This window comes from Gymnoscopelus microlampas (assembly GCF_963454915.1).
Source record: "Gymnoscopelus microlampas genome assembly, chromosome: 13".
Taxonomy (NCBI): Eukaryota; Metazoa; Chordata; class Actinopteri; order Myctophiformes; family Myctophidae; genus Gymnoscopelus; species Gymnoscopelus microlampas.
The window spans coordinates 48,617,817-48,634,068 of record NC_139950.1 but is presented as its reverse complement, the minus strand read 5'-3'; the positions used below and the strand labels follow the sequence as shown (position 1 = coordinate 48,634,068).

The following is a 16,252-nucleotide window of genomic DNA, read 5'->3' as shown; positions in this document are numbered from 1 at the left end:
CAAATTAAAGTTACAAAACCCCCACAAAAAAGTAAAATATCCGCCCAGAAACCGAAAATCTTCGCACGCCCTTGCTTAGCTGTATATTCTGACAGTAGTCATTGCTATACAGCGGTGGTTCCCAAACCTTTTAGCTGGAGACCCAAAAGAGAAATGTTATGTCTCCTTGGGACCCAAACTGGTGAAAATCACCAGATCTACAAGCTCACAGCGGTGGATTTCTGTGTGTTCCAGTTACAGGGAGCAGTGGGGGTTTCATGTGTTGCTCAATACACGCACGCACGCACGCACAAATGGCTTCTGTGCTTGTTTCAGCTCATTAACTTTCAGGAATAAGATCGAAACCATTGTGTTGTTTAAGAGCTGTGCTGTGTGTGTGTGTGTGTGTGTGTGTGTGTGTGTCCGCCCCCGCGCTTGCTTCCTTTCAGTCGTTGGAGGTCATTTAAGGATTTCCTGTTAGACACACACACACTGACTGACAGACAGACAGACAGACAGACAGACAGACAGACAGACAGACAGACAACACATAGAGACATGATATTAGAAAGTTGGTTAATTAACCAACTGAACCCCAGCATCCATATTCTGGGGGGAACATTAGCCAAAACATTTTTGGTGAAGAGATTTGGTTTACATGAAAGAAAAAGACAAAGGCGGTCCAAGTACAGAGCTAACTAGTTTAGTCCAGTTTACTAGTTCTAGACCACTGTTTCCCAAACAGTGGTCAGTGGGTTGGGCCCATGTTCGGGTCGCAGAGCAATTTTTATGGATCACAATTAAAATAAAACTTTTAATCAATAAGAAAAAAATATATATATAATCATTTCCATTAAGAAAATTACTTTAAAAAAAAACACTTAATAAGTAGTGAAAATAGCAGATTTACAAGCTGACAACGCGTCTCCGCATTGTGAGCTTGTAGATCTGCAATTTTCACTCGTATGGGTCCCGGGCAAACGTCTAATTTCGTCTAACTTTTGGGTCTTGAGCTAAAATGTTTGGGAACCCACTGAGTTAGAGGTTTAAATGTCCAGGAGGTGTTTACAGTTTATAGTAGTGTTTATAGTTTATAGTAGTTTAACTGTTCATGTGGTGTTGCTGCCCCCTACAGGCGGGACGCCGCTGCGCGAGGCCTACTCTCTGTCCTGCATCACCAACGGCTCTGCCAGGAAGTCCCAGAGAGACTCCACCCCCCTCTCCGTGTCCAGGAAGGACACCTTGTCCTCGGCCGCCAAGAGGTACAGCACTTACTCACTTACTTCACACGACTGTACGCAAGTACGTGTCTATGTGCAACGTCTTCGTCTATTCTCCTTTCTATTTCAAATTAATTCATATTTACAGGTCCTACTGGAACATCAGTCACAGCTGGATGATTGATTGATTGATTGATGGATCGATCACCGCACCTGCCCTGTATCTCCTGTATTTAATGTATTATTATTACATGACATTCTGTTTTACATAAATGCTAATGATAAACATAACCTCTTCTCTCTTAATCTGAGAGAACTCTCAAACTTTCTATACATAGGTTTCCGCGCGACGTCATCACAGAGCAGAATGCGCAATCCGCACATGCCTGGGGTAGAACGAACCCGGAAGTGCCCTTCACTCTGTTGTTGTGTTCGGGAGTTAGATAGGCATAATGCTGCTATTATAGGCATAATAGGCATAATGCTGCTATTGTATACAAATAAAAGACGAGCAGATCCAACTTCCGACAAATAATTTTTATTGAGTAAACAAGATATTACAAACTGCATAATTTAATCTACTTTCATTTCATTTCGGTGAAGACCATTTCTTTTATGAATGTAGATTTGGCCAGAGCTGCTGCGGGTAATAGCGCCCTCTATAGGCTCACCCCTCCACTGCGCGCGCATATCCTCTCATGTTTACAAACAGGAAACCCGTCTATATGTCAAAGAATCCCATAACTCTGAGAGTGTACACATACATCTAACCTAATAGTCTTATTCATGAAGAAGTCTCCAGTCAACTGGTGGTATTGAGATAAGTCTTCAGGCTAATGGTTTTATTTTAAAAACAATTATTTAATGTAATGGTTTTATTCTAAAACAACTATTTAATGTAATGGTTTTATTCTAAAACAACTATTTAATTTAATGGTTTTATTCTAAAACAACTATTTAATGTAATGGTTTTATTCTAAAACAACTATTTAATGTAATGGTTTTATTTTAAAAACAATTATTTAATGTAATGGTTTTAATTTAAAACAACTATTTAATGTAATGGTTTTATATTAAAACAACTATTTAATCTAATGGTTTTATTCTAAAACAACTATTTAATGTAATGGTTTTATATTAAAACAACTATTTAATGTAATGGTTTTATTCTAAAACAACTATTTAATGTAATGGTTTTATATTAAAACAACTATTTAATGTAATGGTTTTATATTAAAACAACTATTTAATGTAATGGTTTTATATTAAAACAACTATTTAATGTAATGGTTTTATATTAAAACAACTATTTAATGTAATGGTTTTATATTAAAACAACTATTTAATGTAATGGTTTTATATTAAAACAACTATTTAATGTAATGGTTTTATATTAAAGCAATGATTTAATGTAATGGTTTTATTCTAAAACAACTATTTAATGTAATGGTTTTGTATTAAAACAATGATTTAATGTAATGGTTTTATTCTAAAACAACTATTTAATGTAATGGTTTTATTCTAAAACAACTATTTAATGTAATGGTTTTATTCTAAAACTATTTAATGTAATGGTTTTGTATTAAAACAACTATTTAGTAACTCTCTAACATAATGGGTTTTATAATTCATAAAGAACTCTCAGTCTACTTGGTGTGATTGAGAGGAAGTCCTTCAGTCTAATGGTTTTTCACACAGAGAGCTGCAGTGAAGCAGTACTTGTTGGTGAACTGGTTTCTCCTCCTAGCAGTGCCTCAGCACACATCCCATAATAGTCCCCTCAGGCGCTGTGTGAGGACAGGCCTGATGGTTATGTGTGTGGGACAGGCAGGGACATGTCTTCAGCTCTCAAGCACAATGGAAGCGTCCTCACTCACTGTCACTCCATCCAAAAAAACTCTTTTACTCATTGCTGCCTCGCTGTCTTTGACTTGAGGCATTCTTCAACCTCTTTCATTTCAAGGACCCTCGCAGATTGGTTGATTATGGGTTAGGGTGAAGGACTTTGAGACATTTGTTTAGGACAAATGTTTGGGATCTCTGGGATGTGTGTTAATTTAACTCTGAAACTGAAACAAATGGAACCAAATGGACCTGTGCCTTACGGATTCATTTGGTTCGGACAGAAAACACTCATCCCCCAAAGTAAAGAGCCATTATTGTACGCGAAGTTATTAGGATGTCAACATAAATATTTGAACCTCGAATAATCAGCAACTTTGGGGGAACGTTGCGGCATAAAAAATCCATAAAAAAATCTCCATATACTTTTTGATTAGGGGCTCAATTAGTGTGTTATTATAATATCAATTCAACCAAAGTGGAGTGAGCTGACGGTCTTTGATGCGGCCTCCATTGAGTCTGAAAGTCTGGAACAGTCGCTTGACAGTGACGTTACTGACAAATCCTTGTACGCTGGCATTTTGATTGGCAAATGCCAGGTTCATTTTGTTGACCTGGTATCCTATAGTTTCTATAGTTATTTTTTGTTTAAATATTATTATAATGTTCACACTGATGGTTCTTGGTTTACCTGATCCATAGATTACTGAGGCGCTACACTGTCTCTATGCATTTGATGTATGTGATTAACTTGCTTTACTGTAAGTCGCTCTGGATAAAGAGCGTCTACTAAACGCCTAAATTGTAATTGTAACCAGCCTGGAGCGTTCATCCATGCTTGAGCACGCTTTCACTGTAAGCCTTAAATATGTATTTGTTTTTACGCCGGTGCTACTGTAACACTAGCGGGATTAACAGTACCGGTCTGGTAGGCTAGGCTAACGTGTCTGACAGCATTCAAGCAGAACTGTCAGAAGGTGTAGCTCAGGTCAAATAATTATAATGGCAGACACTCTGCAGTCGTTCAGCTATAGTTTCCCGTCTGTCCAATGTCGGTTAAAAGGGATAGTTTACCCAAAACAAATATTTATTTAATATCGATTAGTCACCTCATGGAGACTTGAATTCATTAACACATCCACCGCCAAGGGTAAATCTCAAAATGTACTCACCAGTGCCAAGGTTTTATTGTTGTTTTTAGTTTTTTTCACGTCGCCATAGACCCCGTTAAAATCCTTGTGAATGCGCGATGCACTGTTTGTAAACATCGTCCACATGTCCCTGCGTCTACTAGTGCAGACCACGTGTCAAACGGAGCCGCCATGTTGTAGTTAGAACGGTTTATGTTAAACAGTGATGACCAAGGAGAAAAAAAATACAAGGGAGAAAATGGCGTTTTTGTGTGCGCTTTAGAATGGAGGCCGACGGAAACGGCAAAACCGGAGCGCAAATAGCTCCGTTCCGGTGGTGTTACACTGAAAATGGTCCGTGTAGAAAATTGAAAAAAAAAAAAAAAAAAAACGAAAAAAAGGAAAAAGCACCCGGACCGTAGCACTGCGGTCTCGGCGCTTAACAGTTGGATTTAATGGACCGTAGGACTACGTTCTTGGCGTTTAATGTGTTAATATTATACTAAATTTCTTTTTTAGTCTGTCTGTCTGTCTGTCTGTCTGTCTGTCTGTCTGTCTCTCTGCCTGTCTCTCTGCCTGTCGTTAGCTCCAGTCGAGTCCCCACCCCCTGTATATATCTGACGGATCCTTCATCATTAAGTGATTTAATGTTCCTTTTTTCGAACCCAGAGGGGAGAGAGGGGAAAAGCCCAGGACCTCCTGGGCTCCTTTAACTTTTGCTGTTTATCCGTCCCAAATTCCACGTTCTTGTCTGTCTGTCTGTCTGTCTGTCTGTCTGTCTGTCTGTCTGTCTGTCTGTCTGTCTGTCTGTCCGTCCGTCCCGTGTCTCACTGCTCTGACGTGTCCTCCCACAGCGGAGTAGGAGGAGGAGGAGGAGAGAGGAGGAAGGACAGCAGCGGAGGAGGAAGCGTCCGCTCCTCCTCCCAGATGGAGGACATCCAGGAGCACCAGGACGGCATCAGCGCCGCTGCCTCCTCCCCCGGCACCTCCCACGCGTCCCCCTCTCCCTCCACCTCCTCGCACCCCCCCTCCCCGCACCCCCCCACCCCACAGGCCACGCCCCACAGAGTCACGGCGACCCACACAGCGGACGGCGGCGGCAAGGGCCCCGCCCCCTCCCCCTCCAAAAGGTTTCACCGCCACACCTTGTCAATCGAAAACCCTTTTTTAAGCCGACGGCTGCTGTTGCTAGCCTTTTAGCTAACCTTTTAGCTAACTGCGTGCTAACCTTTTAGCTAACTGCGTGCTAACCTTTTAGCTAACTGCGTGCTAACCCTTTGACTACGTTCTAACCCTTTAACAGGGGTTCTTCAACGTCTTGGGCTTCTGTACCCCCTTTCGCCGGTTTCTGAATCCAAGTTCCCCCCCCCCCCCCTTTTGCCTGCTACAGCATTGTGTTTACTTGGAAACTGCCAGAGAAACATTACGAATAAGAAATGGTAGTGAACGAGTCGCAATTAGCGACCATAGCATTTCAGTGAATGCATTCAGTGAATGCAGTTTTTATGTCAATTTGTTCAAAATAGCAGGCTTTTTGTTTTTATTTTATATTGACCCCCATCTCAAAATATTTTCTTCCAGGGACCCTAAGAAGCAAAGATTTGAGTTAAAAATGTATATCAAAGATTTGCGCAAGTCTTCACAATTTTTCAAAAGACTTGCAGATCTAATTTGGAGATGTGCTATTTTTGAATATAGCTAAAGCAATCTTAAAATGATAGAGAGATGTGTTCCCGGGTTGAATTGGTTAACTCAGGGGTCTTCAACAGGGGGTCCGGGACCCCTAGGGGGTCCTCAGAGTTACTACAGGGGGTCCGCCAAATCTTTGAGTGATATGATTTTTTTTCCCTAAACCACTTGAACCTGAGCGTCGCTTTTCTGAGGAGAACTTTTACCAAAAATAGCAGATCTACAAGCCCACAACGCCTCGCAGCGAGGCGTTGTGGGCTTGTAGATCGGCTATTTTTGGCACAGAGGTATAGGTGTAGAGGGAAAAAAAGAGCAGACCTCGTGAACAAAAAAGACCCCTGGGTTAACTGATTCAAATTGTTGAGTTCAGTGAAGAGTCACACCTCCTCCGCTGCAGCTTGCTTGAAATGCAGGGAACCGAGAAGCGCACCCTGACTCACACCCCAACACTCTGTCATTTCCTGTACTGGATGTTCTCACTTCCTGTAGGGGGAGGGGCTTCGTGTTTCGCATTGCTTTCCTGAGGCGGGGGATGATCTATAATGCCTAGTCTGTCTGTCTGTCTGTCTGTCTCTCTGCCTGTCTGTCTGTCTGTATTTCTGCCTTCTGTCTGTCTGTTTATATATATTAGAAGTTAAGAAAGAGAGAGAGAAATCCTTTGTGTTCGTTTATCACTTTGGTCCTTATAAACCTGAAGCCACGTCTACCTTTGAGAGTGTACAGATGGAACCAAATGGACCCGTAAGGACGGGTCCATTTGGTTCCATTTGTACACTCTCAGAGTTAAATGACACCTGGTACGGAGTTGACTTGAGGTCAACATCAAAGGCTCTCTATAGTCATGTTCATTTAAATTGAGAGCTACATCTTCCCAAACCCTTCTTCTTCACCTTTGACCCTTGATCCACGACCCTTGACCCCCCGCAGAGGAAGTGTCATGACCTCTGCTTTGAGCATGACGAGAGAACGGCTGGCCAGACAGGAAGTGACATCATCATCACTTCCTCGTTGTCCTTATCGTAGCTACTGGGGGTGCAGTCCAAGACAAACAATAGAAGAAAAAAAAAACGAGACTGCCCACATCGCCTTAACTTCCCGTATCGGAAGATCCTCTTTTCACGGTGTTTGGCCCAGGCTATTTAAGACCTACTGTACAAGTTATAGAACATACAAGTTATACAAAACGTGGAGTATAATATTCTGTATGCCTTCATACTTGATATGCATACATATGTACATGTATGAATGTATAGTGTGTACTATATGTAACTGAAATTTATTTTGATGCAGAGTTGCCAAAACTTTCATTCAAGTTATTGGGCTTTAGTTTTATTTCTAAAGCTTGGATAATTAGGCAGAAGAGGTTAATTTGACGCATACATAATATTATATTATACTCTAGGTCTTAAATAGCATGGGCGAAATGAAAAAGTGAAAAGATGGTCCTCCGTAAGTGGCCGCCTCTTTAGGAGACCAGAAATAGAGTTAGGTGTGTGTGTGTGTGTGTGTGTGTGTGTGTGTGTGTGTGCGTGCGTGCGTGTGTGTGTGTGTGTGTGTGTGTGTGTGTGTGTGCGTGCGTGCGCGACCGTTTGTGACCAGTTAGAGAGCCACTGGGATGATAAGCTATCTTCCTAAAGAATTGATCTTTGATCAGTGTCAGAAGATGTAGATAGAAGCAACAATGCATGTCTGTTCCTTTTTGCCTGCCCTGCCCCCTGCTGGATGGAGATATACATGACCTCTGTTCTCACATCTTTACCTGTCTGTCTGATGGCTGCCTGTCTGTCTGTCTGTCTGATGTTTACCTGTGTGTCTGATATTTACCATTCTCTATGATCTTTACCTGTCTGTCTGATTGTTACCTGTCTCTCTGATCTGTACTCGTCTCTGATCTGTACCCATCTCTCTGATCTGTATCTGTCTGTCTGCTCTTTACCTGTTTCTCTGATCTTCACCTGTCTCTCTCTCTGAGGAAAAGACAGTTCCTCCTACCTGTCTAACTGTTCTATTTACAACCTGTCTAACTGTTCTATTTACAACCTGTCTAACTGTTCTATTTACAACCTGTCTAACTGTTCTATTTACAACCTGTCTCACTGTTCTATTTACAACCTGTCTAACTGTTCTATTTACAACCTGTCTAACTGTTCTATTTACAACCTGTCTAACTGTTCTATTTACAACCTGTCTAACTGTTCTATTTACAACCTGTCTAACTGTTCTATTTACAACCTGTCTAACTGTTCTATCTACAACCTGTCTAACTGTTCTATTTACAACCTGTCTAACTGTTCTATTTACAACCTGTCTCACTGTTCTATTTACAACCTGTCTAACTGTTCTATTTACAACCTGTCTAACTGTTCTATTTACAACCTGTCTAACTGTTCTATTTACAACCTGTCTAACTGTTCTATTTACAACCTGTCTAACTGTTCTATTTACAACCTGTCTAATTACAACCTGTCTAACTGTTCTATTTACAACCTGTCTAATTACAACCTGTCTAACTGTTCTATTTACAACCTGTCTAACAACTGCATTGTGTGGGCCGATTACTTTGAGTGAAACCGTGTGTGTGTGTGTGTGTGTGTGTGTGTGTGTGTGTGTGTGTGTGTGTGTGTGTGCGTGCGTGTGCGTGCGTGTGCGCGTGTGTGTGTGTGTGTGCGTGCCTGTCCTCTCATCTCTGCATAACTACAAAGTGTTTCACTTTTTGACTGTTGCTTAATCCTACAGTATGTCTAATAACTGCTATTCTTTTTTTCAGTCTAACTGCTGCTCTGTCTGCTGTGTGTGTCCTGTCTGTCTGTCTGTCTGTCTGTCTGTCTCAGAATGTCTGTAGAGGAAAAGTGACTTGATGTGAGTTGGAGGTTTCATTAACTGACAGCAGTGTTGATTTCGTTGACTAAACTATGACGAAAAATTGTCGTCGACGAACATTTTTCACTGACGAAAACTAAATAAAACCTAAGCTAGAATGACTAAAACTAAGACTAAATATATTGACAATTTCGTCAACAAATAAAAACTAGACTAAAATGTTAGTGAGGGACTAGTGGAGAAGAGATCCAGTAGAACTAAAAGACAAGTCATTTTATGTTTGGTTGCGCTCTGGTGTAGATCTGCTATTTTCAGCATGGAACCAAGTGTAAAATTAGCCATCAAGGCACCGTCAAAATACATTTTCGTCGACAAAATCAACAGTACTATTTAGTCAACTAAAGCTGAAATTAAACATTTCAGATGACTAAAAATTTTGACAAAAATAAATTACATTTTGTTCAAAAGACTATGACTAAACTAAATCAAAATGAACACTGACTGACAGGCTCACAGTTTATAGATGAAGGTACACAGTGTGTTGTCCTTTAAGCCTAAATATCTATATTTAGATATTATTATGCATTATGCGTAATTAGATTAAGCACTTAAACTGCAGCATCATTATTGTGGGGAAAGCTTTTGCAGAGAATAGCAGATCGACAAGCTCACATGGGCTATGTTCAGCTAAAGCGTTCCCCACAATACAGTGTTGATTTTGACTGAATCAAAGCACATTTTGATTCAGTTTTAGTCATATTTTAGTCATTTGAAATTTTTTAGTTTTTGTCTAGTTTTAGTTGACTAGATATAATAACATTTAAAATGTGTTCTGGCGGTGCCTTGATGGCGTCGTAATGGCTGATTTTACATTTGGTTGCGCTCTGAAAATAGCCGATCTACAAGCTCACAACGCGTCGCAGCGCGATGCGTTGTGAGCTTGTAGATCGGCTATTTTCAGAGCGCAACCAAGCATAACATGACTTTTCTTAGATTTCTACTGGATCTCTTCTCCACAAGTCACTCACTAACATTTTAGTCTAGTTTTTATTTGTTGACGAAATTATCAACATATTTAGTCATAGTTTTAATCATAATAGCTTTGTTTTTCCCCCCGTCTTTATCTAGTTTTCGTCAGTGAAAAAAAGGCAGTCGACGAACATTTTTCGTCACAGTTTTAGTCGACGAAATCAACACTGCCACAATAACAGAAAACACTAGCACAGAGCCCTGCGGGACTCCAGCCAACCATAATTAGGGTTCTATAAGTGGCTTAATGAGAACAGAGTTCTCTGACACAGAGGAAGACACACTGCTATTATGAAACTCCAACCTTCGTCCAGTGTCATCTTCCTCACAAGACTGTATCACGGGCCTAACTGTGTGTGTGTGTGTGTGTGTGTGTGTGTGTGTGTGTGTGTGTGTGTGTGTGTGTGTGTGTGTGTGTGTGTGTGCGCGTGCAGGGGTCACAGCGCTAAGCGGGGGGGCATGGAGCGGTCCCAGAGCAGTACGTGGGACAGTGGAGAGGACAGCAGGAACCGGCTGGTCAAGGCTGCCTCTACCTCCAGACTGCTGGCCAAGGTGGTCAAGAACGCTGACAAGTAGGTTCACACACACACACACACACACACACACACACACACACACACACACACACACACATTTTGACACTTTATTCATGTCCACATAAAGGAGAGCACACAAGGACACACCCGTTGAGACCTGAATCCGATTCTACATGTCTCCTAAATCTCAACAGTTTTCTGAAAAACCTATGTTTCTATATCAGTGGTGCTCAATCTTTTTCATGTCAAGGACCCTTAAAATGATATGTATTTGGCTGCGGACCCCCATCAAAATATTTTGTTCCAGGGACCCCCCAGAAGCAACGTGTGCAATTTGCACACATTTTCACGATTTTTCAAAAAATAGCAGATCTACAAGCTCGTAGCGCGGCACTCGGTGCCGCGCTATGAGCTTGTATATCTGCTATTTTTGAATAGCCAAAAGTGTAAAATAAAGCTTTTTAGCTCAAATCTAAAAATGACACAGTTCCAGGTCTTAATGGGTTAAGGTAGGTACAGTTAAGGTTACATTCACAGAATGATGGCCTATGTCTTCATAATACAACAAGCATGTCACGCTTATTGTATTATGATAGCATGTGTGTGTCATGCTATCAGGATCAGTTCACTCACAGTTGAATTTTATATTGATATTGAAGTTAAGATTAACATCTGTGGTAAATACACTGTTAGATTTGTTTTCTATATATTAAGTGCTTTATGTGCTTGAAATTTCAAAACAGTTTAATTTGTAATTTCAAAGAAAAGTAACTGTTGATGTTAGGTTCAGGTTTCTTTATTACATTTCTTTTTAAAGTTATTTGGTAAGTGCTGTCATAAATGTTTGGATATTGTGTTTTTAGAAGTATATTGGGTTTAGTACCAAATACGTTTTACTCTGGGAAGGTGAAATCAGACTCACTCCATTCATTGCACTGACCCAAGTTTATATATTTGTAGGCCAAAGACATTTTGTAATGTTCAATGTTCACACACACAGTATATCTAGGTGTGCCCTTGGATATTTTGGCTATGCCAACCCAAAAGGGTTGGGAAACACTGTTCTATAGGTATAAGTAACGGTATTTACTCAGTACTCTATGGGCGAGTAACAGCGTGTCCGCCATATGCGGCGGCTGCCAATTATATCAGAAGACAGCACAGTACATCCCAAGTTGTTGAAACCCTCTAACAACCAGTGTGTGGGTATAATATCCTAGGCTGCCAACTATAAAAACAAACAGTCTGCACCTATAGCCCATAGATAGAGCCTATAGCTCTGAGATGGCATGTAGGAGTGGTTGGTATTTAATGACACTTGGTCATAAAGGCTTCCTCTAGGCTAGGGTCAAAGGTGCAGGATATCTATAATACAGACTGATGTGATTGATTGATGTACTTTATTTAGTAAGACATGAGAACATAACAGTACATGGAAGTACAAATTCACAATACAAGGTCTACTAAACTGGAAGACTCATTAAGCACTGAGCTTGTTTAAGATGAGATCCCCATGCACACAAATCATGATGACATATAAGAGACAGACAGATATACACACTACCATAGAATGTCATACAATCAGTTTACAGGTTACTGGTATGAAGAGTGAAAAATATGTACAAAAGAAGAAAGAGAGAGGGGGGTGGGGTAGGTTAGGACTTGGACAGGGGCCATTTATCAATTGCAGCCTCCTGAAGGTGTATCTTTAGGGCAGTTTTGAAAGTGAGTAGGGTTTTACACTCCTTTACTCCTTTTGGTAGGGCATTCCACATTTTTGATGAATAGCATGAGAACGAGTTAATTCCCTTTTGTTGAGCCAAATCTGGGTTGAACATGATTAGTGGAGCTGCCTCTGGTGTTATGATCATGGACTTCATTAACATTTTGGAAGTATTTTGACAAATACAGGGGGATCCCAATGTTGTGGTGTATCTTGAAGACCAGGCCCATAGCAAGTTGCTGTACTCTGTCCTCAACCCTAAGCCATCCAATCCTAGCAAAATGAGCATGGGTTAGATGGGTTTTGTGATTGAGGCCAAGTAGTAGCCTTACAAGTTTGTTTTGGGATGTTTGGAGCCTTGTTTTTAAGGCCTTGGAGGTGTTGTGATACCATGAAGTGCATGCATAATCATAATGACCTAATGACCATAATGACACTTCATCAACCACAACAACATGTGGTGTATTAGCTGTAAAATATGTAAAGATGTCTGGGTTATCACAGAGATGTAAGGATGTCTGGGTTAACACAGAGATGGAAAATACATTTAATTACACGGGAATGTTTGTACATTCTCACTGAGGATGCATGACATTTTAATATGTCCATTGCTAACTGCTATTAGTTCACTATTCTGTCATGACGTTCTATGTACATCCCTTTGTATGCACACACACACACACACACACACACACACACACACACACACACACACACACACACACACACACACACACACACACACACACACACACACACACACACACTACATTACACGGTGTCACTAACGTGTTTTCTTTGTTTTGTAGACATAAAGATCCAGTGGTCAGTCAAGGTAAATATGACATCATCTTCATCATCCTCATAGTAACACACACACACACACACACACACACACACACACACACACACACACACACACACACACACACACACACACACACACACTCACCATCTGTAACAGTAAATACACAACCCCCTGTTGTATTAAGTCATTGTAACAATCACAGTTGTCGATAAATGTCCACCAGTGGTTCTCTACCTTTTTCATTTCAATTGACCCTCAAGGGTCCATTTGGTTCCATTTGTACACTCAGAGTTACAGACCCATAAGGGTCCAATTTGTACACTCTCAGAGTTACAGACCCATAAGGGTACATTTGGTTCCTAAATTATCAGTCATTTAGCTGGGGACCCCCTGGAACCCCCCCCCCCTCAAGGACCCTTGTTGAGAACCATATGACATTTGCTCACTGATTCATCATGTTGCCAAGTTTGAGTTTTACATGAGAAGTTTCCTGTGTGTCAGATACCATCTGTCAGGGTGTGTGTGTGAGTGTGTGAGTACTGTTCGTATTGTACGTGTACGTGTGTGTGTGTGTGTGTGTGTGTGTGTGTGTGTGTGTGTGTGTGTGTGTGTGTTTTACTGTTCGTATCGTACGTGTGTGTGTGTGTGTGTGTGTGTGTTTGCGCGCGTGCGTGTTTTAGTGACATTCTCTCTGTCTGTCAACCAGCCAAAATGTCGACCCGAGAGAAAAACAGCCTGGCCCAGGCCGGTAAGTTCACCATTAGGCTAAGAGGCTAGCAGCTAGCACGCTAACAGGCTAACAGCTAGCACGCTAACAGGCTAACAGCTGAGCTAGCACGCTAACGGAATGACGCGCTTGACCTGTTCTCACGCCATATCCTTTTCACCTGACCTGACCTACCCCTCCCCCATTGAATCTTTCTTTCTTTCTTTCTTTCTTTATTTCTCTCTTTCTCTCTTTCTCTTTCTCTTTCTCTTTCTCTTTCTCTTTCTTTCTTTCTTTCTTTCTTTCTTTCTTTCTTTCTCTCATATATTTTGGTTCTGCTGGTTTGGGGTTTTGACTCACGGCTTCCGCTGCTCACCTGCACGGCACTTGTCTGTCTGTCTGTCTGTCTGTCTGTCTGTCTGTCAGGAGAGAACATCGTCTCACAGACTGCCTGTAAAACTTAAAAGCTGCTTTTTAAATCAATAAAACCTTTTCGTTGTCAGATTCTGGGCCAAATGATTGATTTCCTAGTAGCCATGTAAACACAAGGGATCACGACCAGGACAGGAGAATGAACGTCAGTGATAATTAACTCACTTAAACCCCAGCATCCATCTGTATTCTGGGGGAAAACTTAAGCGGAAAATAGCAGATCTACGTGTTGCAATTAAAGCAACGCGTTGTGAGCTTGCTGTAGATCTGCTATTTTCAGCGAAGGTATTTAATGTAGAGCGAAAACAGAAAAGGCTCTTAGTAAAGAGCCCTGAGGGATTCCGGTCAACCTTAGTTTATTTGTCAATAATGACCAGATCTGATTGAATCCTCTGATTGAACTGTTCATGATCCCTTACTTCCATCACTTTAGATTTCTTTGCCTATTCAAAAATAGCAGATATACAAGCTCATAAGTGCCGCGCTACGAGCTTGTAGATCTGCTATTTTAGAACAATTTTGAATTTAAAAAAATATATATTTCTTTCAAAAAACTGTTAGGATTTAGAAACCATTTCTAGAACCGGCCTCAGGTCTTAATGGGTTAATTCAGTTGGAATAAAAACATGAACACACCTGAGCAACGTGATTGACGGATTGATGTACTTTATTTAGTAAAACATGAGAAACAGTACATGGAAATACAATTCACAATACAAGGTCTACTAAACTGGATAACTCATAAAAAGCACTAAGCTTGTTTAAAATGAGATCCCCACACACACAAATCATGATGACATAATGAGAGACAATAAGAGTTCAAATCCTAGATCAGGGGTCTTCAACGTTTCCAGGTCAAGGACCCCCTAGCTGAGACAGAGATGAAGCAGGGACCCCCCTCTATATTGTATAAAATTGTGTTTCAACTTTTTTTGTTTACTTGGTCTGCTCTTTTTTTCCCTCTACACCTATATCTCTTTGCCAAAAATAGCTGATCTACAAGCTCTATTGTAGATCAGCTCTATTTGTGTAATATTTGTGTAATAACAATGCCTCGCAGCACGAGGCATTGTTATTATTAACCCTAGGGTTATTATTAACCCTAGCATCTCAGAAAAGAGATGCTAGGGTTCAAGTGGTTATGGTAAACTCTGAGGACCCCCTAGGGGTCCCAGACCCCCTGTTGAAGACCCCTGTCCTAGATAATTGAATGTTTTTTCTTCCTGTGATTTACAAAGAGAATTACACAACGCTGTTAAAACGTGCTTAATTAATATGAACAGCGTTCAATGTTTGATATAATGATACTGAAATAACATGTATAGCACTTTTTCGAAAAACAACGTTACAAAGTGCTTCACAGAACATGTTAAAAACAGCAAAAACAAAGAAAAATCTAAACACTAAAAAGTCAACAGAAAACAGATTTAAAACAGGACAATCCTCAGCAAATACACTTGATGTTCAGAAGGGATTTAAAACAAAGGCACTGAGGTTTCTATCCCTTAGCTCTTCTGGTAGGGTGCCTGACCGTTGCTAATCATGTGTGTGTGTGTGTGTGTGTGTGTGTGTGTGTGTGTGTGTGTGTGTGTGTGTGTGTGTGTGTGTGTGTGTGTGTGTGTGTGTGTGTGTGTGTGTGTGTGTGTGTCTTTCAGAGGGGAACCACATAAAGATGTTCATGAGAGGTCGTCCCATCACAATGTTCATCCCGTCAGACGTAGAGAACTATGAAGACATCAGGACAGACCTGCCTCCAGAGAGACTCAAACTGGAATGGGTGTATCCTTCACATCACAGTGAACACACACAGACACACACACAGTATTTACACACACAGTATTTACACACACACACACACACATATACACACATAGACAGGCCTGTCACGCTCACTGTTCTTTTTTTTTTTTTATCCCTCGATTTTGTAACCCTTTTTTTTCACCCGGTGCCAATTTGCTAAGTGATCCTGGGCGCTACACTCCCCCCACCAGCCTAGGGAGGTCAGGGCCGAGCTCATGCCTCCTTCAATGCATGAGAGCCAACTGACCTTCTTGTCACCTGACAGGGGAGAGTTTCCCTGGTAGGACGTAGCGCGTGGAAGGAACACGTTATTCCAACCAGTTCCTTTCCCCCTCCATCAGGCGCCCTGGCTGGCCAGGGGGAGGCAGTATAGTGACCAGGATTACTGCATGTTTTTGTGAGGGTATCAACTACCCTAGGAGACACGGGGAGAACATGCAAACTCCACACAGAGTAGGCCCACTGTTCATTTTGTCCACCAAAAGTATGACGATTTTTTTTTTTCGTCAACTACCTTTTTTTCACAGATGAAAACTAA

At 41.1% G+C, this 16,252-nt stretch overlaps 1 protein-coding gene across 2 annotated transcripts in view; it reads left to right on the top strand.

Annotated features, from left to right (window-relative positions):
• eml4 (EMAP like 4) overlaps positions 1 to 16,252 on the top strand; it is a 69,726-nt gene that overhangs the window by 19,783 nt on the left and 33,691 nt on the right. For both annotated transcript variants that reach the window (XR_014602112.1, XM_084076551.1), the window contains exons 3-8: positions 1,115 to 1,241; positions 5,026 to 5,301; positions 10,144 to 10,281; positions 12,778 to 12,803; positions 13,483 to 13,524; positions 15,570 to 15,693. Coding sequence is in view for 1 of the 2 variants with exons in the window: in XM_084076551.1 (XP_083932677.1) it covers positions 1,115 to 1,241; positions 5,026 to 5,301; positions 10,144 to 10,281; positions 12,778 to 12,803; positions 13,483 to 13,524; positions 15,570 to 15,693 (733 nt within the window). In the remaining variant the exon portion in view is untranslated. The remainder of the gene's footprint in view (positions 1 to 1,114; positions 1,242 to 5,025; positions 5,302 to 10,143; positions 10,282 to 12,777; positions 12,804 to 13,482; positions 13,525 to 15,569; positions 15,694 to 16,252) is intronic.